This window comes from Zalophus californianus, chromosome 11 (genome assembly GCF_009762305.2).
Source record: "Zalophus californianus isolate mZalCal1 chromosome 11, mZalCal1.pri.v2, whole genome shotgun sequence".
Taxonomy (NCBI): domain Eukaryota; kingdom Metazoa; phylum Chordata; class Mammalia; order Carnivora; family Otariidae; genus Zalophus; species Zalophus californianus.
In genome coordinates, this window is record NC_045605.1 from 106345245 (window position 1) to 106369720 (window position 24476).

The window sequence follows — 24476 nt, forward strand, 5'->3', positions numbered from 1 at the left end:
ATGCCCCGGGGACTCTCACCCCTGCTGGAGTCCTGGGTATCTAGGAAGTTGGGGAGGATGGGGCCCCAGCTGCAGGGACAAGGCCATACTGCCGAGGACCCACTGACCCCGCTGGTCCTAAATGCCCTCCTCACGGCCCCGGAGGCCTGACCCCTGCCCTCCCTGTACACTCTGACCCGGGAGGCGCCGGCTGAACCCCGAACTCCTACTGAGCACAAACCTGACCCCCCAGGAAGCTCCCAGAACATGAGCGCCTCCTTCACCTAGACACCTGCAGCTTCTGTAAGCTGCTCCAGCCCCCTGGGCTCCTGGCTTTTCTCACCAGAGATAAGAGTGGGTTGAGGTGGGGGTAGAAGAGCTAGAACGATGGGAAGAGGAGGGGGATGGGTGAGCCACAAACTTGGACAGCCTCTGCAGGGCGGAGGCTGAGGGAGCCAAGGTTGGGGGTGGGGGCTGAAGAGAGAGCCCGAGCGGCAGCCTTCCCATACTCGGCTCTCCGCAGGGCCTGGACCCCCTGTCCCGAGCCTGCATTTTGCCCTCAGGCGTCCTAGACCAGGTCCTGGGCCCTGGCGTCCTGTTACTAAGGAGAGTGCCCATCCCTTCCTGGGAGTCTGGGCTGCAGTGCGAGAGGGCCAGGTGGAGGGCTGGGAGGCAGGTGCGTGAGTGGGCCCCACCCTCGCAGTTCTCTGTATTGGGCTTTTGTTTGATGAGCAGGTTGGAATAATGGTCTGGATGATCTGGCGGCCCCACCCTCTCACAGACACCCCCCCCCCGTCCCCCCCATCTCCCCCCATCCCCCCCTCCCCCGGCTGAGGCTGAGTGCCTGGGACGGAGGCAGGGAGACCTGGGCTTCCCCTTGGCTGCCCTGCTTGAGCATCTTTAAAGGACTCCACCCCACCCCACCCCAGTTTTTCCTGCGCAGCTTCTGACTTCTTGGTTGGGGCACAGGGACTGGGTCCCCTGTGCTGAGGCTGGATCGGGCTCTCGAAGATGCCTCACGATGGCCTCCCAAATAAAGGGGAGGGTGATGATGGCGTCGCAGTGACTGGGGGGGTCCTGGTGGTGCAGGCAGGGGTCGGGCGGCTGGGCCTGCAGAACTGGGTGGTGTGCTGCGAGGTGGCGCTCTGGGACCCTGGTTTTCTAACTGGGAGGGGAGATGGAGCGAAATGAAGAGCAAGGCCCTGGAGGGAGGGGGAGCCCTGCAGGCAGGGGGACGCCCGAGGCCTCCTGTGAGGTGTAACCGGACCCCTCCAACCTGCCGGATGCAGGGCGTCTGCGGTCCTGACCCCGGGGCCCCATCCTTCACATAAGCCCGCAGCAGGCTGGGCTGTGGGCCATGGCCTTCACGGACCTGCTGGACAGCCTGGGTGGTGTGGGCCGCTTCCAGCTCGTCTGCACGGCCCTGCTGCTGCTGCCCTGTACCCTGCTGGCCTGTCACAACTTCCGGCAGAACTTCACGGCCGCCGTGCCCAGCCACCACTGCCGGGGCCCTGTCAACCACACCATGGCCGCCACCGACCACTCGGGGGCCTGGCTGAGGGCCACCATACCCCTGGACCAGCTTGGGGACCCCGAGCCATGCTGCCGCTTCACGGAGCCTCACTGGGCCCTCCTGAGCCCCAACACGTCTGTCCACGGAGCGGCCGCGGAGGGCTGCAAGGACGGCTGGGTCTATGACCGCAGTGTTTTCCCGTCCACCATCGTGATGGAGGTCAGCGGGGCGGGGCGGGGCGGGGGGACTGGGGCGGTGTCGGGTGGGGGGTGCTGCCCGGGGCCGAGGCCGGAGCGTGCTTCTCTCCCCCCTGCAGTGGGATCTGGTGTGTGAGGCCCGCCCCCTCCGCGACCTAGCTCAGTCCCTCTACATGGCCGGGGTGCTGGTGGGCGCCGCCGTGTTCGGCAGCCTCGCGCACAGGTGAGCCTTAGGGGAGGGGGGTCCCAGCCACCTGAGCCTCTTCATTCATCTTACTTTATTGACGTTGATTTCTATAGAGATAATTCATTCGCAGGGTTCACCATTCCAGAAGGTGTGGAAGAGTCTGCAGGGAAGCGTCCCTTTCCCACTCCTGCTCCACTGCCCAGGGATTTCTAGAGGGCGGCCTGGTTTCTGTGTCTCTTACCAGAGATTTTATGATTTTATGTCATCCAAGCCAACAGGGACATATGCTCTGTCCCACTTCTGTCTTACCAATGCTGGCGCACCCCACGCGTGCTTCTGGACCTGGCTTTTACTTGCCTTCGAGGCCTCTGCATGTTCCTTTAGAAAGAGCTTTCTGGTCCTCCCTACCGTCCCTGCTGAATTCTACTGTATGAGCGACCAGAACTAAGCAGAACGACCCCCGAGGAGAGCCGGCAGCCCTTCTAGAGAGACCCCGGGAAACCCAACATGGCGCTAGGCTCCAGTGGAGACGTCTCCACACCTCCTCTGCCCTATTTCCCCTGCCTTCCAGCTCGTCCTCTCCTTCTCCCTGCCCTCCCCTTCCCCTCCCTGCCAGTTCTGGGGGGCCCTCCGGCACCCTGGAGTGTGGACTGCCCCCCTACCCCGTACTACATGCCTCAGACCCCTCATGGGCAGCTCTGCCATGACCCTGGTCATACTGTGTCACAACACAGCCTGGCCTTCCTGTGGACGAGCCTATCTCTTAACCATGGTGTCGAGTTTGTCACCAGCCCCCAGTGCGGGACGGTTTCCTAGAGGTGATCGAGGCATGTTTGTGTCAGAGAATGAATGAGTGAACAAATGAGTGGATCCGGGATGGACAGTGTGTGGCCCCCTTCCTGGCCTGCTGCCCTCCCAGCCACGCTAGGGCTCTGGCCCTGGACCCTCCCAAATGGGGCAGTGCCAAGGCCAGACTGGGTTAACTCTACTACCCTGAACCCTGACCTTCGACCCCTTTATGGTGTGGCAAGCCCCCGCCCCACCCTGACCTCCCCAGCATGACCAGTTCAAATGAGGACTTGAGGTCGGGGTCCCGCTCCCACTGGCCCGTGGGTCCTGGTGTGAGGCCTCCATCCAGCTGGAAGTTCACTCAGGGGACCCTCTGACCGCAAGCCCCGAAGATTAGGAGCTGGGTTGGGGGGCCAGAAATACTCCTCAAGTGAAGGAACAAAAGAGAAAAGACATTTCTTCGGGTCCAGTTTTCCCTCCCTGACCCACCTCGGCTGCCAGGGCCTGCGTCCCAGCGGATATGCCTTGTTCTGTTACGGGGGACTGGCCTGGGGGGCAGCTTCCTCTCGCCCTCCCTCGGCAACCCCCACAAGGGATGCAGCCTCTGCCTCCAGAAGCTAACCCTGTGCCCGGTGCCCGGCTCAGGCTGGGCCGCAAGGGCCCCCTGGTCTGGTCGTACCTGCAGTTGGCAGTTTCGGGGCGGCCACAGCCTACTTTGGCTCCTTCGGTGCCTACTGCATCTTCCCGGTTCCTGCTGGGCATGACCTTCTCCGGCATCATCCTCAACTCCCTCTCCCTGGGTGAGTCCAGCCGAGGAGGGGCCTGGAGGGGAGGAGGGCTCGCGGAAGTGGGGATGGCGCCCTATTAGTGGATGTCCCGCCTGTTGTGTTGTTGTGCTGGGATTCTCGTCCAGTGACTTCTACTCAGAGTCCCCACCCCAGGGTTCTTGGGCGACCCGGGCTCTCAGCCATGGCCCTGCCGGCAATGAGCCGTGGACCCTGGGTTGGGATGTGCCCATCTGTACCCTGAGAGGGTTGGGTTATTTCCTGTGTGCGATGGTCCACAATAACCACTTAGTAAGCACCTACTGTATGCCACGCCCAGTGTGGGCTCAAGTGTGGGGACACAGAAGGGAGCTGAGACACAGTGGTCCCCGAGGCTGCAGGTAGTCCTAAGATTATGTGGCTCCAAAAAGGAGCAGGGCTCACCCGGGCAGCAAAGGTGGTGACTCCTTAGCACCATGGTGGAGACCTGGCCCCTTCGAAGCCAGGTGGGAATGTCCCCCACTCCCAAAGTGACAGGGTCAGTCCTCACTTCAGGCTAGTTTCAGGCAGCTGCCGGAAGCTCCAGCATGGAGCACTGTTAGGGAGTAGAAAGCTCACGGTGTGCCACCTGCTTGTGCTAACGGCTTAGTTTGCACCCAGGACACTACCGGGCTCAGGGAGGGTCTGAGGGATCCAGAGACTGCTGCCAAAGACGGAACGGGTCTTTCTTTTCAGGGACTGGGGGGGGACATCTTAGGGCTAGAGAACCAGGCTGTATCAGGCTGGCACACCTGACATCCCCCTCCCTGAGCCAGGACACTGAAGCTTGTTGATCTCACACACAATCCCGGCAAATCCCAGCCCCCTCGCCTCAGCCTCCAGGCTGGGCGTCCAGCTGCAGCTTGTGGGATCGGAAGGCAGGAACAGACATGCACGGTCCATCTCGTGCTAGAGTTACCTCTATGACACTCACACCCCTACATACACACATACACTCCTACCTACGAATACCCCTGCACACACCTACTACTAGAACTACTACTATGTACCAGATGCGGTTCTGAGCACTAGAGATGGAGCAATGCACAAAGCAGATCTCTGCTCCCATGGAGCCTGTGCTCTTGTGGGGGAGGAAAGACAGCCACACAAATAGCGGATCATATAGTATGTTGGACGGGGATAAATGCTGCCGAGGAAACTAAAGTCCAGAAAGGGGATAAGCAAGCAGGGAGTGGGGGGTGCGGAGTGGCCGGAGGAAGTCCTCACCCAGCAGAGCTTGCGGGAGGGAGGGAGTGCGCCCCGCGGCTATCTGGAGGAAGAACATTCCAGGCAAAGGCCCTGATGGGGTGTGTGTTTCTAGTGGGCTCAAGAGGAAGGGGTTCTTTTTTTTTTCTTAAGATTTTATTTATTTATTTGACGGTGTGGGGGTGAGGGCACAAACAGGGGAGAGGCAGAGGGAGAAGCAGGCTCCCCGCTGAGCAGGGAGCCCGATGCAAGACTCCATCCCAGGACCCTGGGATCATGACCTGAGCCGAAGGCAGACGCTTAACCGACTGAGCCACCCGGGTGTCCTAAGGAGGGGGTTCTTGTGGCTGGAGCGGAGCACAGGGTGGGAAGTGGGGAGGGGAGTGGTGACAGATGAGTTGGGGGTGCAGATCCTTAGGCCCTGTGACCACTTACAGACTTTGGCTTTGACTCTGAGCAAGACAGGAGCTACCAGAGGATCCCAAGCTGAGGAGAGGCCTGATCTGATCTGACTTAGCATTTGCCAGGGTCCCTGTGGAGGCCAGTTCCACGGCTCCTGCGGTCACCAGCCAGCCGCAGACTGGTTCGGGCCGAGGGTAGCAGGAAGAGGCAGGAAGGGCTCAACTGGGTTCTGTTGGTAGAAGCAGCAGGATTTGCTGATGGACTGGACACACGAGCTGGCTGCTCATGGGAAAGAAGTGTCCTCGTTAAAGGGCTACAGTTGCCTTGTAAGAGTGTGCATGATTTGTTCATCAGTCCCTCAAGCATGGACAGCTAGGTTGTTTCCAAGTTTTGCTATTTACAAAAAAAATCATGTAATTAAGAGCCATTATATTTCCTTTCCTACCAACCATTTACATCTTTTGCCCGTTTTTTTTTTTTTTTTTTTGTGGGTTTTTTCTTTTCTTTTCTTTTCTTTTCTTTTTTTTTTTGCCTTTTGGTCATTTTCCTATAGATATGTAAGCATCCTTCCAATATTAGGGAAATTCACCCTTTCTCTATAATTTGAGTTGCAAATTTTTTGTTTGACTGTTTTTGCTGACATCATGACTTGACTTACGGTGTTTGCTTTTTTTGTTGTTGTTAAAGCCAGTCAAGGTGTTCGTTCTTATATGCAGACACTCTAATTTTTATAAAGTCAAGTTTGTTGATTTTCCCTTTTATTGCTTCTGAGTTTTGTGGCATTCTTAGAAAAGACTTTCCTGACTCTAAGATTGAAAAAAAAAAAAGTTGCCATGATTTTTTTTCTAACGTTCTTGTGGTTTTATTGGTTATATTTAGTTCTTTGGTGCACCTGTGGCTCAGGAAATCTCTGGAAAAATTTCAAGCGGTCACAGAGTCGCCATGAAAGGCACAGGTGGATTAGACAACCATGGAGGCTGTGAGTCCTGCTGATCCTTTCCTGAGTCTGTCTGCAGTCGTGGAGTGGATGCCCACCCGGGGCCGGACCGTGGCGGGGATCTTGCTGGGGTACTCCTTCACCCGGGGTCAGCTCATTTTGGCCGGAGTGGCATACGTGATCCGCCCCTGGCGGTGGCTGCAGTTTGCTATCTCTGTTCCTTTCCTCATCTTCTTCCTCTATTCTTGGTACGTCCCGACAGAGAGGGGGGTAGGTGGGTGCACCCGTGTGACCGAGCCCCACCCGTGACAATCTGGGGCTATGCAGTGACTGGGACTTGCTGGACGTGGTGGGGACTCGAAAGAGGGGCGATGCTTGTGGGGACCATGGCTCACGGGTACTGCCCATGGCTGTCGGGAAGCTCCCATAAAATCCCTTACATTAGTGTAGGGCTCCAGAACGTTCAAGTGGTTTTGCCTCATCAGTTCCCTTGCAACTCACAACAGGAGGGGAACTGAGGCACAGACCAGGGGGGGCCCATGTTATTCAAGCCACACAGCAGGGTCAGAACCAGATTCAACACTGGATCTGTGAACGTTTCTAAGTGCCCTTCAGTGGTTGGCTGTCTGCTGTGCTTTGGGAAAGGGAAGCTGGCGTGTCCCCTGGTCTTCCCGAGTCTGCGGGCAGCAGGAAAGGGAAGGAAAGTGTACTTGGGTTTGGAGAATGGAAGGAGCTCTACTCACCCCTGCCATCCTTCATCCTTCTTTCGGTCCCAGGTGGCTGCCAGAGGCATCCCGCTGGCTCCTCCTCCATGGCAAGTCGCACCTAGCTGTGGAGAACCTGCAGAAGGTGGCCATTATGAATAGGAGAACGGAGGAAGGGGAGAGGCTTGTGACCAAAGAGGTAGGCCGCATGAGTGGAAGAAAAGGGAGGGACCATTTTAATCTGGCTGGTGGCCTCAAGATGTGCCGGGACTCGGTAGCTTGCCAGGAGTCACCCACCACCCAGGGGAGGAGGCTGGGAATAAACAGAGGGAAGAGTTCCAGTGAAGCGAAAAGGTGAATGGCTGTGTGATCTGAGAGCGATAACTTAACGGCTTTGTTCATCAGTCCACCCATCTATTCCGTGGGGAAATAACCCCATTCACACTGACGCCTCGCCGAAATTGAAATAAAATAAGAAAATAAAATGAAAATATTAAAGTAGAAGTCATAAAACGAAATTATCAAAGAACCAATAATAAAAGTACCCTTAACGATAAATACCAGCATAAGATAATTACCATTTGTAAGTAGTTACCATTTATTATAAATAAGTACGGTTTCTCAAGCCCCGTGTTGGCACTCTGCTAAGGGCTTTATGTACATAATCTCATTGAATGTGTTACTTTTGGGGGCGCCTGGGTGGCTCAGTCATTGGGCGTCTGCCTTTGGCTCAGGTCATGATCCCGGGGTCCTGGGATGGAGCCCCGCATCGGGCTCCCTGCTCCGCGGGAAGCCTGCTTCTCCCTCTCCCTCTGCTGCTCCCCCTGCTTGCGTTCCCTCTCTCGCTGTGTCTCTCTCTGTCAAATGAATAAATAAAATCTTTAAAAAAAAAAATCCTTAAAAAAAATGGTACTTTTGTGGTTGAGGAAACTGAAGTTTGAATGGGCCCGGTCATTTGCCTAAGAACACACAGTGGGAAGTGGCAGAACCACTCAGAACCCCTGCCCAAGCCTATCTCAGAGTCTCTACCAGGGATGAGGTGTGAGGGTCCCTCGGGAACCACAGGCGTCAATTTCAGCCTAATCAGCAGGCAGCTCAGGAGCCTTGGGACTCACATTGGAGCCTCTGCTTCACCCGAAGCTCTGGAAACAATCTGTTGAGAGCCATCAGTCCCAGCCTGCAGAGACTAGAACAAGCCACCTTGCCGGGGACCTCAACCTTGACCTTCCTCTCCACAGATGAAGGGACTCCTCGCAGGAAAATAGGGTCCCAGATCCTTCCCTTCTGCTGATCAAACTTCCCTTGTCCAGGTGGTGAGCTCCTACATCCAGAGTGAGATTGCAAATATGCGCACCTCCAACTCCATCTTGGACCTCTTCCGAACCCCGGCCATCCGAAGGGTCACATGCTGTCTCATGGTGGTCTGGTAGGTGATGTGCTTGCGCCCAAGTCTTTGACCTGAGGCAGGGACACACCTTTTATCCCCACTTCCAAACTCTATTCTCAAATACTCTTTTTTTTTTTTAAAGTTCAATGACTTTTATTTTACTTTATTTTATTTTTTTAAAGATTTTTATTTATTTATGGAGAGAGAGAGAGAGAGAATGGTAGAGAGAGAACATGAGAGGGAAGAAAGTCAGAGGGAGAAGCAGACTCCCCGCTGAGCAGGGAGCCCGATGCGGGACTCGATCCCGGGACTCCAGGATCATGACCTGAGCCGAAGGCAGTCGCTCAACCGACTGAGCCACTCAGGCACCCTGTTCTCAGATACTCTTAATGCATTGAGCAGGTGAGCCTTGTGAATTCAATTTTATTCCCTACTCTTTCTCTAGGGTCCTTTGGCCCTCTGCTTGGCGCTGAGATGTAGTCATAGATGAGACATCTGTGCTGACCTAGAGACCCCACATCTGGACAGTGGGTCTCAACTTGGCTGTTGGGGGGGCGTCCATTGGAATCACCCACGCAGCTTTTCCAAAATGCACCTTGTCGCATCCTGATGGGCCCTTGGGGCTCTCCAGGACACTCTGGGAAGTGTCCCATTCTGGAGAAACACTTGTGGGTCGGAAAGGGACAGACAAGGAAACAATGTCTATGAGGTATGGCAAGTGTCCTTATAGCAGTTCTCCTGATTGGGGCTGCTGAGGGCTTCATGCAGGAGACAGCATCTACGTGGATTTTACAAAAATGGTTGTGGCGTTTGCCAGGGGACCAGGAAGGGATTCGTAGCAGCTCACACAGATAAACACGAAGTGTAAAATGGGTAAAACCACAAGGGCAATCCATTCCCATTAGCACAGACTGGCAGCGGGCAAATCCTAAGGTAAGGAACTGATTTAGAAAGGGGGTAGGGGGCCATTTTAATTGCACTTGACGGGATGTCCTAGATATGTAAATAGAAAGGGTTGGTATTTGTGAAGTAGAGAACACAGGCTATGAGTGATCTGTTCTCTGAAGGAGACCCAGCCCTTTTGTTTCGTGGTTACCGGCCAGGCTGTGGTGGGAGACCAGACTACCTGGGTGACCTTGAACAAGTCAGCCAGCCTCCTGGTGCCCCAATTTCCGGCTTATGTATCTACCCCTAAGGTCCTTTTGAGAACTAAATGTTTAGACATGTAACCCCCCACCTGGCCAGGGTAAGTGCTCGGGTAGAGTCTGTTCTCTGATTTAAGTTCAGAGCTGTAACTGTTCCCTGAGCCCTGGAAATGTGGGGTTGTCCACCACTCTGGACCTTTAGAGGGCTTCTGCCCTGGGCAGCCAGAGAGCTCCTCAGAACCCAAGTCAGGGAGGTGATGCTCTACCCCCAGCACCCTGCTGGCCCACCCCTACTTCGCAGTCCTCTTCCCACTGGGAAGAAACATCATGAATTAAAAATTCCAGGGTTGAAAGTCCCCTCCTGGATCCTTCTAGAAAAAATAAGCTCAGGCCCATTTCTGTTCAAAGGAAGTAATTCAGGCAGCTAGTGACTGGGTCACCCACATGGAGTTTCTGCCAGCAGGTGGGGAGATTTGGGAGGAAGAGGAAGGGTGAGCAACTGGTGGACTTTCACAAGCTTCTGTTGTAAATGCCTTCCGCGAACTTGGATTTTTTTTTCTCTACTGGTTTGTTGGTTTGTTTGTTTTTTTCCTAAATTACAAAAGCACTGCATACTCACTGGGAAAAAAACAATGTTTTTTCAAAAAACCCAGAAACATATAGGCAGGATATTGTATTGGTTGTGAGGCAGGACTCAACTGTACTTTAATTTAAAAAAAAACAAGACAAGGGGCGCCTGGGTGGCTCAGTCGTTAAGCGTCTGCTTTCGGCTCAGGTCATGATCCCAGGACCCTGGGATCGAGCCCGCATCGGGCTCCCTGCTCGGCAGGAAATCTGCTTCTCCCTCTCCCACTCCCCTGCTTGTGTTCCCTCTCTCGCTGTCTCTCTCTCTTTCTATCAAATAGAAAATATCTATCAAATAGAAATAAAATCTTTAAAAATAAATAAAAAGTTAAAAATAAAAAAATAAAAAAACAAGACAAAATAAAAGGCAGGACTCTGGAACCCGACTGCTTGAATTTGAGTCCCAGCTCTGCCACAGCTCTGTCTGCATGATCTTGGGTGAGTTACCTAACCTCTCTGTGCCTCAGTTTCCCCATCTGTAACATTGGTATGCTAGTACCTACCACATAGGGCGGTTGTGAAGATTAGAAGCATTCATGTACGTGAAGCCGATAGAACGGTGTCTGACACTTGGTAAACTCAAGATGCGTACCTGTTATCACTGGATGAGAGGAAAGCGGGTGCTCCTTCTCCCACTCTGCTCCCCTCCACCCCCCAGCAGCAAGTCCTGCCAAGCATGAGTCTGTATCCTTCCAGACCTTTGCACACACAAGACACGCACATGTATTCTTACAAAAATGGGTTAATACCATACATATCTGCTACTTGCTTCTAATAACTTAACCATATTTGTAAATATCTTTACAGTGTTACATGAATCCAGACCTGTCTAGGGTCAATAAGAATTACTGTATCACCTTTCTAGAAGTGTCTTCTCTTTTTCTCCATCTCCCCTGACTCACATAGCTGGGGGTAGGTGGGAGGGATGGTAGGCGTTTCTCAGTAGGTGCTAAGGGGGCAGAGAGGCCGGGGTCTTGCTCGGAGAGAGCCCCCTGCCAAATTCCATTTTTCCATCTCCCCTCCCCAAGATGTTCCAGAGCCTATGTCAGCATATGGTCTCGCAGGGAAACAAAACCAGGCCAACCTGCTGGGGTTCATGAGGGCCAGTCCCATGCTTTTGTTGTTACGTGGGTAAATGACACATAACAGAGATTTCAACATCATACTTATTCCTTCTGAAGGCTGAGTAATTACCCGCAACCACCACATGCTGTTTATCCATCCACCCATCCATCCATCCACTGGTCGCAGCTTGGGGTTGCTTCCATCTTTCCGCTCTTGTGAATAACGCTGCTATGAACACGGATGTACACATATCTCTTTGAGACGCTGCCTCAGGGACATTTTAAATTTCTCTGGAGACCCCGCCCCCCCGGTGTGGGAACTCCAGACCTTTGCCGTCAGATTGACCGTAAACCCCCCTTGGCAGAAGCAGACATCTTCAGGTGTAGATTTCTCAGTAAACGTTGAGAGACGCTGTGAGGGTCCAATGGGGTCTTCGCCTGGTTGGAAGCCTCTCGTTTTCTCCTTCCAGCTCTTAGCTGTGAAGCTCAGACCAGCCACTGAAGGTGGAGGTGGAGGGGCTGGAGCAGTGCAGGTAGGGGAAAACGGGAAAACACTCACACTCCAGAGCCCATGGACTTGACTCAGGGAGCAGGTGGTTAAGCAGGGACATGGAGGGAGGAGCCTGGGCTCTGAGACCCAAGTCAGAGACTTGGATTTGGTGAAGGGGAAAGGGGGGCGGGTTAAATTCAGGGGATTTAACCCCCTGAGAATGGCGTCCTGTGTCATTCATCTCGTGTACCGTCCCCTGGGTCCAGAACAGTGAACCCTGGGCCAGAACAGGACTATTCTGCTGCCTCTTCCAGGTTCTCCAACTCCATGGCTTACTATGGGCTGGCCATGGACCTGCAGAAGTCTGGACTCAGCGTATACCTGGTGCAGGTCCTGTTCGGAGTCATAGACATCCCGGCCATGCTGGTGGCCACCACCATCATGATACGTGGGCCGCCAGGCCACCGTGGCCTCCTTCCTGATCCTGGCTGGGCTCATGGTGATCGTGAACATGTTTGTGCCAGAAGGTGAGCCATGTGCTTCTGCCATGACCGCCCAGGAGCCTCTGGGGTCTGGGGTCTGGTGGGCAATGACTACAGCAAGGGAACAGGCTGAGGGATGTTCTTCTGGATCTGGAGAGGAAGTGACTGTCCATTAGCAGAGTTTTTACTAAGCACTCAGCGCCATGGTGGAGAATTGGCAAAGACGTGAGCCTTTGCCCCCAAAGCACTCACCATCTTGTCAGGGAGATCAGATTGATGACCTTTGAAATTCTCAATGCCCAGGGGCTCCAGGCCAATGCCAGCAGTGTCAAGGAATGGGACCCAACTGTAGGTATTTAAAGAAGAGTCCAGTGATTCCAGCAAGAAGCCAGGGTTGAGTTTCAGAGTCCTAGAGCTTGTGTGAAGCCAAGGGCCCATGCCTTGGGCAGCTTGTCTGATTTCTCGGTGCTTTATCGCCTTCCTGTAAAATGGATAGATTACTTCTATTGGTATTTTGACATATTTTCTTCCAGTCTTTTTTCCTTTTTGTAGATTTTGTATTTGACATAATTGAGATAATATTATAATATGTACATATAGATATATATAAATGGGATTATATATGTATATATGTGTTATTTATATATATAAGATATATCCTATTTCACTATATGTTATAACATAATTATGCTCTTTCATGTTATTTATTTATTTTTATTGTTATTATTTTTAAAGATTTTTGTTCATTCACTTGAGTGAGAGAGAATGGGAATGCATAGTGGGGGAGGGGCAGAGAGGGAGGAAGAAAGAGACTCCCTGCTGAGTGGGGTCGACTCCAGGGCCCTGAGATCATGACCTGAGCTGAAGTTAGATGCTCAACCAACTGAGCTACCCATAATCCCCTATTTATTATTATTTTTTAAGTAGGCTCCAGGCCCAGCATGGAGTCCAACATGGGACTTGAACTCATGACCCTGAGATCAAGACCTGAGTTGAGACCTGAGTTGTGATGCTTAATGGCCTGTGCCACCCAGGCACCCCAATATGCTTGTTCATGTTCATACAAATGTTCCATGACCCTAATTTTGTATTACTATGTAACAATTCATCCAGATTGGTGTCTCACAACTCTTGCTGCACGTTGGAATCTCCTAGGGACCTTTAAAGAAATACCCAAACTTGAGGCTATCCCCAAGAGGCTTTAGTATAATGGAGAGGCGGTAGAGCCCAGATGTGGGTGTTTTATAAATCTCCCCTCCTGGATCCAGTGTGCAGTCAGAGGACGTACCATAATTTCCCTGACGATTGCTTCGACGTTGGGCATGTGCACTGGGGTTTTACTATTCATAACCAGTAGCAGGACAAACTTAATGATGGTAACCAGCAAACACTGAGTGAGCACTGAGCCCTTTGCACTCATGACGTCATGGAACCTTATGACAACCCTGCAAAGCAGATTGCTGGTGTTTTCCTCATTTTACAGTTGAGGACAGGGAGGCTCAGAGAGGTTAAGTGACAGTGACCGAGCGGGGATTTGCATCCAGGCCTAACTCCAAATTTGTCCTGCCTCGGGAACGGGAAAAGGAGGCAGAAGTGAGAGAAGTGCAGTGCAGGCGTTCTGGGGCCTAAGTGGGAACATGAGGTCATGGGAATCCCAAGCCCCTCCACCCAGTGCTCTGCCTCCCCCCTCCCTTTTCGGGCTCTGAGCCTCAGCCTCTGCCTCTTCCCCAGATCCCATCCCCTCCTGAGCACCCCTGCTCCCACCGCTACCCCTCTGCCTCCCTGATCCCCCCTGGGGCTCTGAGCTCCCCCTAACCCCCGGCTCTGCCTACCCCACTGCAGATATGCAGACCCTGCGCACGGCCCAGGCGGCGCTAGGCAAAGGCTGCTTGGCCAGCTCCTTCATCTGTCTGTACCTGTTCACCGGAGAGCTGTACCCCACAGAGATTAGGTGGGTGCATGGGGGGATGCAGAGCAGCACCTGCCCCAACCTGGGAGGCCCTGGAGCTCCAGGATGGCACCTGCTGAGCTTGCTGAAGCAGGACCCCTTCTCCTTTCTGTCTGCCCCCTGACACCCAGGGCCTGGCACTCCCAGCCCTCTAGGCAGCCTGGGCCGTGGCCACTGACCAGTCCGCACTTTTTAGGCAGATGGTGATGGGCTTTGCCTCGGTCAGTGCCCGCTTTGGGGGTCTGGTTGCGCCCCTGGTCACCACACTCGGGGAGTTCAGCGCCATCCTGCCCCCCATGGGCTTTGGGACCACTTCGATCCTGGCTGGGCTGGCTGTCTGCTTCCTGGCTGAGACCCGCAATGCACCCCTGGTGGAGACCATCGAGGCCATGGAGAGGAGGTAAGGAGCCTCTGGTCATGGGGGGGGGGCGGGGATGGGGGGCGGGAATGGGGGGATGGCCAAACAAGCTGCAGGTGAAATAACTCAGGGTCTTCCCTCTGCTCTTCCAATGTCATGGCTCGTGGGTGGGAGCTGCGTTGGGAAGACCAGCCTTGCCTACCCACCTTTGTCTAAGAGGCTTGGCTTTCATCAAGGACAGACCCAACAATGAATGGTGAAATAGAATGAAGAATAAACTGGAGACCAGGCAAAACAGGAACATGAGCTGAGGTCAAGCCTGGCAGAGAAGTGGGGATAACGGTTTGTGGGGAGGAGAGGTGCCATATTCTGAAGCAAAGACAAGCGCATGTGGCTGCCATGGTGGCCTTCAAATCTGGGCCAGAGCTTCCTGGCAACAGAAAGGGAGATCCTGTTAATGACTTTCATCATATTGTCTGAGAGAAAAGGGGCTACCAGTTCTCTGGGGAAAGTGAAACTTTCCTCAACAATTAGCACTAGAAGAAATTTCTCTCATGGATCTCCTTAGGGAGGTCACTGAGTAAGGTGATGTCCTTGATGATGTTTCTAAAAGTGCCAGGTGGACTTGCTGCATTTCTCAGCAACAGTGGGGTCACCAAAGACCCTTGGTTGTGGGGAATGGGGCCGGGGAAGGGAACAGGGCCCAAGTCTGTAGCTTTCTCTGTGTCCAGCTTGATTCCACAGCTGGAACCATCTCTCCAGAGACCTTTGAGGTAGACTGTGTTTGAAATCCTTAAAATAATCCCCTGTGAGCATCCTACATCTAACCTGAGCCATGGACTAAGGTTGGACTCACATAGATCAAGGACATATCCTTTGGCAAGTCCTGTCAATTCTGCCTCCAAAATATATTTAGAATCTGTCCCTCTCTGTCACCCCTGTGACCATCCCCCTCCAAGTCTGGACAGCTCTAAAAGCCTCGTATCTTCCCCTGTCCCTTCCACTTTATTCTTTTTTTTTAGACAATATATTTATTTATTTATTTTATTTTTTTAAAGATTTTATTTATTTATTTGAGAGAGAGAGAGAATGAGAGATACAGAGCACGAGAAGGAAGAGGGTCAGAGAAGGAAGCAGACTCCCCGCTGAGCGGGGAGCCCGATGCGGGACTCGATCCTGGGACTCCAGGATCATGACCTGAGCTGAAGGCAGTCACTTAACCAACTGAGCCACCCAGGCGCCCTCCACTTTATTCTTTATATGGCAACTAGTGTGAAAGCCTTGCCATGTAAAGAATCACATCACTCCTCTTTGTAACCCTTCCCTGGCACCCTTCTACGTTGAAGATAAAATATGAAATCTCACAAGGCTCCCAGGATCTGGCCCCTGCAAACACCAAGGTTGCTCTCTCTCTGGAATGTTCCTCTCTTTGCTCTCTGCCTGTTTAATTCCCATTCATGCCACAGGTATAGGTCTAGACACCCCAGATGCTGGGTTAGTATTTGTCAATAACCCAATCCAGAGCCTGTTTGCAGGTGCTCTGAGATGTTGCCTCAGGGACCCAAGTACATGAAGAGATAACTGGAGGAGTGGCCTCCCCCCCCAATATGACTGTAATGGTTCTGGCCCGGGCATTTTTATTTATTTATTTTTTTAAAGATTTTGTTTATTTTTTTGACAGAGAGATAGCGAGAGAGGGAACACAAGCAGGGGGAGTGGGAGAGGGAGAAGCAGGCTTCCTGCCGAGCAGGGAGCCCGATGTGGGGCTCGATCCCTGGTCCCTGGGATCATGACCTGAGCCAAAGGCAGATGCTTGATGACTGAGCCACCCAGGCGCCCCTGGCCTGGGCATTTTTAAAGTCACATTTTGCTTACCCTAGCTATAGAGAAACCCAGTAATGCCAAATGAAATTCGAGTTTTGGGTAACAGAGCTTCGTTTGATCCTGCCAGGAACATTTATTATAAATCTACTTTATGTTGTTACAGATGTGAACCAATTACATGATGGAGGCCATTTACTAAAACTAATTTAATTTAATTTAATTTAATTTATTGAGAGAGAGAGAGTGCATGGGTTGAGGGAGAGAGAGAATCTCAAGCAGACTCCATGCCCAGCACGGAGCCAGACACGGGGCTCGATCCCACAACTTGGAGATCATGACCTGAGCCGAAATCAAGAGTCCAATGCTTAACCGACTGAGCCACCCAGGCGCCCCTAAAATTAATTTTATTTTTAAAATTGTTGAGGGGCACCTGGGTGGCTCAGTCGGTTAAGTGTCTGCCTTCAGCCAGGTCGTGATCCCAGGGTCCTGGGATCAAGTCCCACATCAGGCTCCCTACTCAACAGGGAGCCTGCTTCTCCCTCTGCCTGCCACTCCCCTGCTGTGCTCTCTCTCTCTCTCTGTCAAATAAGTAAATAAAATCTTTAAGATAAAATAAAATAAAATAGTTGGGAACAAGCCATTCTTTCTCACAACAGTTTGCTGATTGGATCTGACCTAGCTGGTCCTGTCAGGAGTCCATTCATCCCGGGGAATGTGGAAGAGCTTGCACACCTTGGGAAACTAACCAATATCCAAAATGCAGGAAGCTTTCTGAAGCTGCACAATGTTGCAGAGTAGTCCCAGATTTTGCATTGCTTTTATCCTTTATTTTGTAATTATGTATGTATGAGGGGTCTGCCTCCGTGTCTGTGTGTTGAGTGTGGTCTGGGGCAATCTCAAACTTACGCTCTTTGTCTGAACCCTGGGAGAAAAAGTTGTTGAGACATCTCTGCCAAATACTCTAATGTGTAATTCTCTCCAACAAGGATGTTCTGTTACACAACCTCAGTAGAACCATCACAGTTAGAAAGCTAATATTGATATATGATTTCCATTTAATCCTCTGGCCTCATTCAAGTTCTGCCAGTCTTTCCCACCCCCACCCCTGCCCCACCACTAACATCCCATAAAGCAAGAGGATCCGGTTCAGAATCGCAAGTGGTATTTAGATGTTGCATTTCGTTCAGGCTGGACTAGATCCTCGAGTGTTCTCAGACTCTTTTGACTCCAACAGTTATACAGGGTTTTATAATAGGAAGGACAGGTATGAGTCCACAAAGCACATTTATATAAGGCTTTCAGGAGATGAAGGATGCAATACAGTTAGGAGGAAGAAAATGCAGGCAACCATCAGGAAGGCCCAGGGCACCCAGGTGCACCGCCTGGGGGTCCTCTCTGCCCTCTCTTTGGTCTCTCTCACAGGCTGTCAGCATGAAAAGGAGATACCTCAATCTCGGGGAAGCCTAGGCACATGTCTGCCGAGGGGTTTTTTGGTATCCCGTTGGTCACAGCTAAAATCGGTTTATAGAGCCAGGTAAACCAATTGCAGACCATAAATCCATAATTTTCAACAAACAATATTGGACAAGCTGGGAGAGGCTGTCTCCAGAGGGAGGGTCACACTTTGACAGCCCATGAAAAATTACTGGCTAGTCCATTTCATCCTTGCTGTGGTTGATGGGCAGTGTCTTGACTCCAGATGTCTTTGAAGATGAACACGGAGCTGCCACAGACTAGCTGTGAGGTAACAATGACCTTGACTGTTTGAAGATGGAGACCGGTTACTCTGTAGATTTCTCCCTGGTTTGCGGTTTTCTGATGTTACAGGTTGTAGCTCACGCATCTCTGGCACCGTTATCACAAATGTGAGACCTGATTCTGCTCGTTGTATCCCATCAGCTGGTGCACGATTTTGGTTTGTCCTGTGATTAGTGGTATTCCCCTTGATCCCTTAATTAAGGAGGTACCTGCCAGGCCCTCTGCACTGTGAAGTTAATTCTTTTCCCCTTTGTAATTAACAAGCATTTTGTGGTGAAGTACTTTAAACTATGTAAGTATTCCATTCCTGATCAAACTTTCAATTTATTATATATGGATTTGTATCATTATGGATTTATAAATCCTTATTTTTCAATGTATTCTACCCTGTTTATTTTGATGCTCAATTTGTCCTAAATTTGGGCAGTATGAACCTTTTGACTTCTGTGTTCTTTCAAAATTCTTTAAGCATGTCCTTGTTTCCTGGATAGCCTAGGAAATGAGTTTCCCCGTAACTGTCTTGGCAGCAACCATTTCTCTGAGTGTCTTAGCTCATTTTAGTAGAGAAGGGTATTTAGAAGCCAAGATCCTTGGCACGCCTGTGTGCCTCGGTCGATTAAGCATCTGCCTCTTGATTTTGGCTCAGGTCATGGTCTCAAGGTTGTGAGATCAGACCCACATTGGGCTCAGCGGAGGGTCTGCTTGAGATTCTCTCTCTCCCTCTGCCCCTCCCCCACCTCTCTCTCTCTAAAGTAAATAAATAAATCTTAAAAAAAAAAAAAAAGCCAAGATCCAGGTGTGAGGGGCTCATTATTATGGGTTTTTTCTGCTCTCAAGCCTCTCAGCGAACAGAGGTAGGGAATATATGAATATACATATGGGTACAGAGACCCATACATCTTTTTTTCTATAGCTGTAGATCATACTGAAAACCATGAGTCACATCATTACCTCCAACACCACCCACCACCAGGTTTATATCAGTTTGCTCCCTTTTCGTATTTAACTCCCTTCTCTGACAATGAGAAGTCTGCCTTCCCTCAGCCCTAACATAGAGCCTTAACAATCCCCCAGCATGTAACTCATCCCTCTCCTTCACGGACCCCTCCACACCCCACCTAGGCTCCAAAACCCCATCCCAGGACAGCCCTCCATGTGGACACCTACCTTGCTCTGCCCCACATAGTGGCTTTAAGATCGAATCGTTCAGGAAGAGAAGGGAAGAAAAGTTTTCCGTATGTTTTTGATGACACAGGTTGTCATTCTCATAAACAGATAAAGGACAACCCCGCGACCTCCCCACTCCTCCAACCTCACACCCCTCCGGGTTCCCCCTTGAGATTATAGCAAGTGTAACCATGCCAAAAGGTAGACTAGCCACACTCAAAGCCTGTTTACCTCTCAAATAAACTTTTGCATAAGAAACTTAAACTTGTGACCTATTAAGGAGGAAACGGTCATGATGCTTTTTTAGCAAAGAGAATGGGCTAACATCTTGGGAAACAAAACCTGCTCTTGGGGAGGCACCAGGAGCTTGTCCAGATGGAGCCCACCATGAGTGAGCTGCTAAACGTAGTGGACAGTGGTCACGGAGCTGTGGCAGAGCTCTGGAGGCCAGGGATTTTACCTGGTGTTCAAATTAGCCTTTTCGAAATCTAGTCTGCGTATTAAATCTAATTTATGTATTATTATTCATTGAGTTCCTATGATGGGTCAGACACAGGGCTAAGTATGGGGTGCAGAAGGAACAAGACAGATGTGATCTCTGCCCTCCTGGAGGTTACAGAGGAAGAGAGGCACAGAGAGAACAAAGACGCAGAAATAAATATGCAATTAAGAGAGACTAACTGAGTGACTGAGGATGCCTCTAGACTTAAAGAAGAAGGAGAAGGAATTAGCCAGGCTGAGAAGGGGACAAGTGTGTCCCTGGAAAAGAGAACAGCTTATGCAAGGCCCCCTGAAGTCCCAGGGAGCTGGGAGGAGCTGAGTGATGGCCAGGTGTGAACCTGAAAGATGAGCCTGGAGAGAGGCAGGGGCAGCCCTCCAGACCACTCTGAGAACTTAGGCTTTTAAGTTAATAGAGAAACCACTGCAGGACTTGGAGGAAGGGACTGATGTGGTCTGATTTTTAAAGACCCTTTCTGTCTCCTTTGCATTAGTAAATCTCAGCCTAAATGCGGCCTTGGGTCTAGGAATTTAGAGCAGTTGCTTTAGAACAGTTTCTCAACCATTTTTCATTATCAATTATCACCCCTCCCACCGCCACTGCGGGGACCTTTCTAGATATACGTTTTTTTCCCTAATCACACCTCCACCCTGCCAATAACAATTGTATCTGTTCACGTACTGTAGCCCTTTGGATGGCCACAAACCACTGTAATATCTCAGATTTTTCATCCCCCCCCACTCCAAGAACCAGTTTTCGTCCCCTGAGGGCCATATCACCTCTGTGAAGAATGAGTATTCTTCAGCAATGATTACCTGTTCCAACAGCCATGGGATCTCCTGCAGTTAAGATTTTTAGAGGCCCTGAGGGGCTTATAATCAGATACACATTTAATATGCCCCTGCATGATTCTTGAGTGTTCTTATCCATGGGCTTCGTCAATAACCTGTCTGGGGTTCTTCTCGACAATTCCCTTCTAACCAAATATGAGACAGAAAAGACTCAACTGGCTTTGGTTTGGTAGGCAGTGGTGATGTTGGGGAACGGGAGGCAAGAAACGGCCTCTGTCATGAGTCAGTCAAGTGGAGTTTTCAATATCCGAACAATAAGAATTCAAGAACTGCTCAGCTCATTTCATTTTTCTCCATTTCTAATCTCATATAATTATGAGTGCTAGTCCCAGGCCTTGGGTATCAAGGATTAAGATGAGAAGAAAATGGCTCTTTCCAAGGTTCATGTTACCCATCTCCAAGATGGCCACAAGCCAAGAGGGATTAGGGGTAACACACCTACCACCGGTTCCTAGGTTACATAAAGATATAAGGGAACTTCCTCGTATTTATTTCACAGGCTGACAAAAATCCAGTTATTAGTAAGTTATTTGTATGTAAATTGCTCCCATCCTTCGTTAATCACAAGACCAGATAATGTTTCTCCAGAATAGTCTGGGGTGTGGGGCCAGGTCAGCCTCCATGACCCAGTTTGGCTCATGCCCCAGTTTGTTGGGGCAACATAGCAAAAGAAGAATTGACTAACCCTCTCAAAAAATCCTTTCCTGTAAGAATATAACATTCACAGAGGAAATGCCGATAGAAAATAAACAGCGGAAAGGTATTCACGTCAGTCATAATCAAAGAAATGTAAATTAAAACAGAAAAGAGGTCATTTTTAAATATCCAATAAGGAAAACATTTAAAACATAGTAGTAGTCAATGACGAAATATAGACAGGAAGGAGGAAACTCCTGCAACTTTCTGGAAGTTTCTTTGGCATTACTGATCATGAGATGGAAAAATTTTCATATTCTTCTAAGTAGCAACAACATTTCCATATCTGCCCTAAGCAAATAAGCTGAAATGTGGACAAAGTTTATTTACAAGGCTATTCATCATCATGCTTAATATGCCTGGAAAAAAATGTAAACTCTCCAAATCTTCAACAATTTGAATAAATTATGATTTTTTAAAATGTTTTATTTATTCATGAGAGTCAGAAAGAGAGAGAGAGAGAGAGAGAGAGGCAGAGGAAGAGGAAGAGGGAGAAGCAGCCTCCCCGCCTAGCAGGGAGCCTGATGCGGGACTCGATCCCAGAACCCTGGGATCATGACCTGAGCCGAAGGCAGACGCTTAACCAACTGAGCCACCCAGGCGCCCCTTGAATAAATTATGATTACTGTGCAATAGTAAAAAGCTATGTTGATGAAGACTTTTAAGGGCATGGGTAATGTTTGTACTATACTGTTAAATAGTGTATTAAAATTAATTACGGTATTTCCTAATTACGTCAAGAAATGGAGACTTGAGGGGTGCCTGGCCAGCTCAGTCGGTGGACCATGCAACTCTTGATCTTGAAGTCATGAGTTCAAGCCCCACGTTGGGTGTGGAGATTACTAAAATAAATAAATAAACTAAAAAAAAAAGAAAGAAAGACTTGAAAGAGAGAAAGAAATATGTTAAGATGGTGACAGTGGTTGCCTCATAGTTAGGAGTGACATTTTTTTCCTGGCTACTTTACATTTTAAAAATTATCTCCAGGGATGCCTGACTGATCAGTCAGAAGAACATGCGACTCGATCTCGGGGTCCTGAGTTCGAGGCCCTTACTGGATAGAGATTAGTTAAATAAATAAAACTTAAAATTTTTTTTTTAATATAAAAATTATCTCCAAATTGTCTATATTGAGCAGGCTCTCTTTGGTAACCAAGGGGGAGAGGCATAAATGAAAGCAATTATAAGAATTCAATTAGGGGGTGCCTGGGTGGCTCAGTCGTTGAGCGTCTGCCTTCGGCTCAGGTCAAGATCCTCAGGGTCCTGGGATCGAGCCCCACATTGGGCTCCCTGCTCCGTGGGAAGCCTGCTTCTCCCTCTCCCACTCCCCCTGCTTGTGTTCCCTCTCTTGCTGTGTCCCTCTCTGTCAAGTAAATAAATAAATAAATAAAATCTTAAAAAAAAATGATAATTCAATTAGGTAATTTCCCAGACACAGGGGAGACCCTCTCAAGGCCCAGAAACTAGGGAAGTGTCTGGGAAGATGCTGGTCCTCCTAAAAGCCTGCCAAGATGGCGGAAAGACCCAGATGAGAGGCAGCAGGGCCTGGACAAAGTTGCCAGGTTCCCACCGGTGACCTTCCATGGAGTTCCCCCCACTGGGAGTGGGGGCTTAGAGAGGTGAGGGGTGGGGGATGGGGTTCAGCCTTTCAGCAAGAGGTCTGGCACTCCACTAAGGCCAAAGCCCAAGCCATTGGTCAGCTGGGACCTCCTGCCGCCCTCTCACCCATGGTGAACCCCAGTTGCATGGCTGACCCCAGGACGTTTTTAATGCTTATTGTATTATATTTCAGACATTAAAAAAAGAAGACCATGGATTTCAGGTCACCCAACATGCTGCCTCTGGTCATCTTTGCTCATATGATGAATTTTAAAAATGGTGTTGAGCAAGCCTAACCATTGTAGTGGTTGAATCCGGAGGATGTCTGCCTCTGGGTTTTTAGGAATCATCTTTGGAAGGGATGAGGAATCCGTGGCCGGGGGCTGGGGAGGAACAGGGAGGCGTAGCCCCTACCCCTCAGGCACACAACAAGCAAAACCAAGAAGCTGAATGGACCCAAGGGACAGAGTCAGAAAGACTAGACAAGGCTTCAAGTGCAGAAAAAAGAGACATGGAGGACAGTAGAGCAAGAAGAAAGAAATGTCTCTTTGTGATTTTGTGAAGAAATAATCACACACAATAATGGCTTAAACTGTTGGACTAAAAGGTCAGAAATAAGAGTTACAAGGTAAGGATGAAAACTCTGAAAAAACATTTGGAACATTGGAAAAGGTTCTCAAACCGGAGCCAGTGAAAAGTAGACCAGAGAAACGGACAAGAGGTGTAAATGATGAAAACGAGAAAAAAATGAAAACTAACATAATTACATAGAACAAACCACTCTTGGTCTGCACAATTCCAGGATAAAATAAAAGAGACCAGAACACAAATTATTTCAAAGATAGAGGGATACAAGCGAAAAAGGCAAAACTGCCCCTGTTCAAAGGACAGAAAGCCCCACGGGGCAGCCCTCACGCTGTTTGGGAGGCTCTTCCAGATGACTTCCCTGCCATCCCCCAGCCCCTGACTCTCCTCCCTGCTCCAGCCTGGCTGATTCTCTACCTGGGGCAGAGCGAGAAGGGCCCCGGCAGTGCCCAGTCCCCCGGGGTCTCTGCAGGTGCCCCTGGTCCACAGCGGAGCCAGGCCCAGCCCCAGCAAGTTCAGTGAACCTGGTGCCCCATTCACCAGCTGGGTGACCTTGGGTGCGTGTCTGGCCTCAGGTCCTCACTGGAAAACTTTCTGACCTTGCAGTCTTTCCCTGGGGTGCCCCCACGAGAACTAGAAGAAGGGCCACTGTGGCTTCTACCACCCTTGGGGGCTTTGGGCTAGTAGAGACATGTGTTGAATGCTGTGCACACACCACCTCCTTCTCACCATGTCCTTTCTGCCTTTCTGTCTTATTTTTCCATTTGCCTTTTCATTTCAACAGAGTCAAAGGAGGTCTTTGCAAGAAGGATGCAGAAGAGAAGAGGGAAGAAATTTCTCTCCAGCAGCTGGGAGCTTCTGCCCTCAAAGAAACAATGTAAGCTGCCACAAGCCTGGTGCTTGCTGGCAGCACCTCATCTGGTATCCAGACACCCCTGAGACTTTTCCTGACACTGATGGGGGTGAGGTTGGCCAAGGGCCGTGGTGGCTCTGGGGGTCCATGCCAAAGAGCTGCTCACAAGCCAGGTCTGTGGTTACTGGAAGGAAACTGGCCACCAGCAGCCAATTGGCATCACAAACATGGACAAAGTCAAGAGGAACCAGGGACCCTCCATGTCCAGGGACCAAAGGAGGAACTGTTTTCCTTTCCCATCCCCAAACCTGTCCCCTTAAAACCTCTGTTCATTCTTGTTCTACCTCTAAACATTGTGTCTTTGCAAGGTTAAAGTGGCTGACATTTGGGCCCCTTGGTTTTCCCTGGGACAGCCCCACCCAGCTCGTC

At 50.5% G+C, this 24476-nt stretch overlaps 1 protein-coding gene across 1 annotated transcript; it reads left to right on the forward strand.

Moving 5' to 3' along the window:
• The first annotated feature begins 1336 nt into the window (after window positions 1-1336).
• LOC113915352 (solute carrier family 22 member 20-like) lies at window positions 1337-24208 on the forward strand. Its single transcript, XM_027581208.1, is given in 13 exon segments — window positions 1337-1711; window positions 1809-1912; window positions 3311-3357; window positions 3360-3409; window positions 3411-3465; window positions 6093-6261; window positions 6790-6916; window positions 8028-8143; window positions 11742-11870; window positions 11872-11954; window positions 13752-13860; window positions 14054-14257; window positions 23979-24208. Coding segments are annotated over 13 exon segments (1665 nt in total). The 3' UTR covers window positions 24076-24208.
• The last annotated feature ends 268 nt before the right edge of the window (window positions 24209-24476 follow it).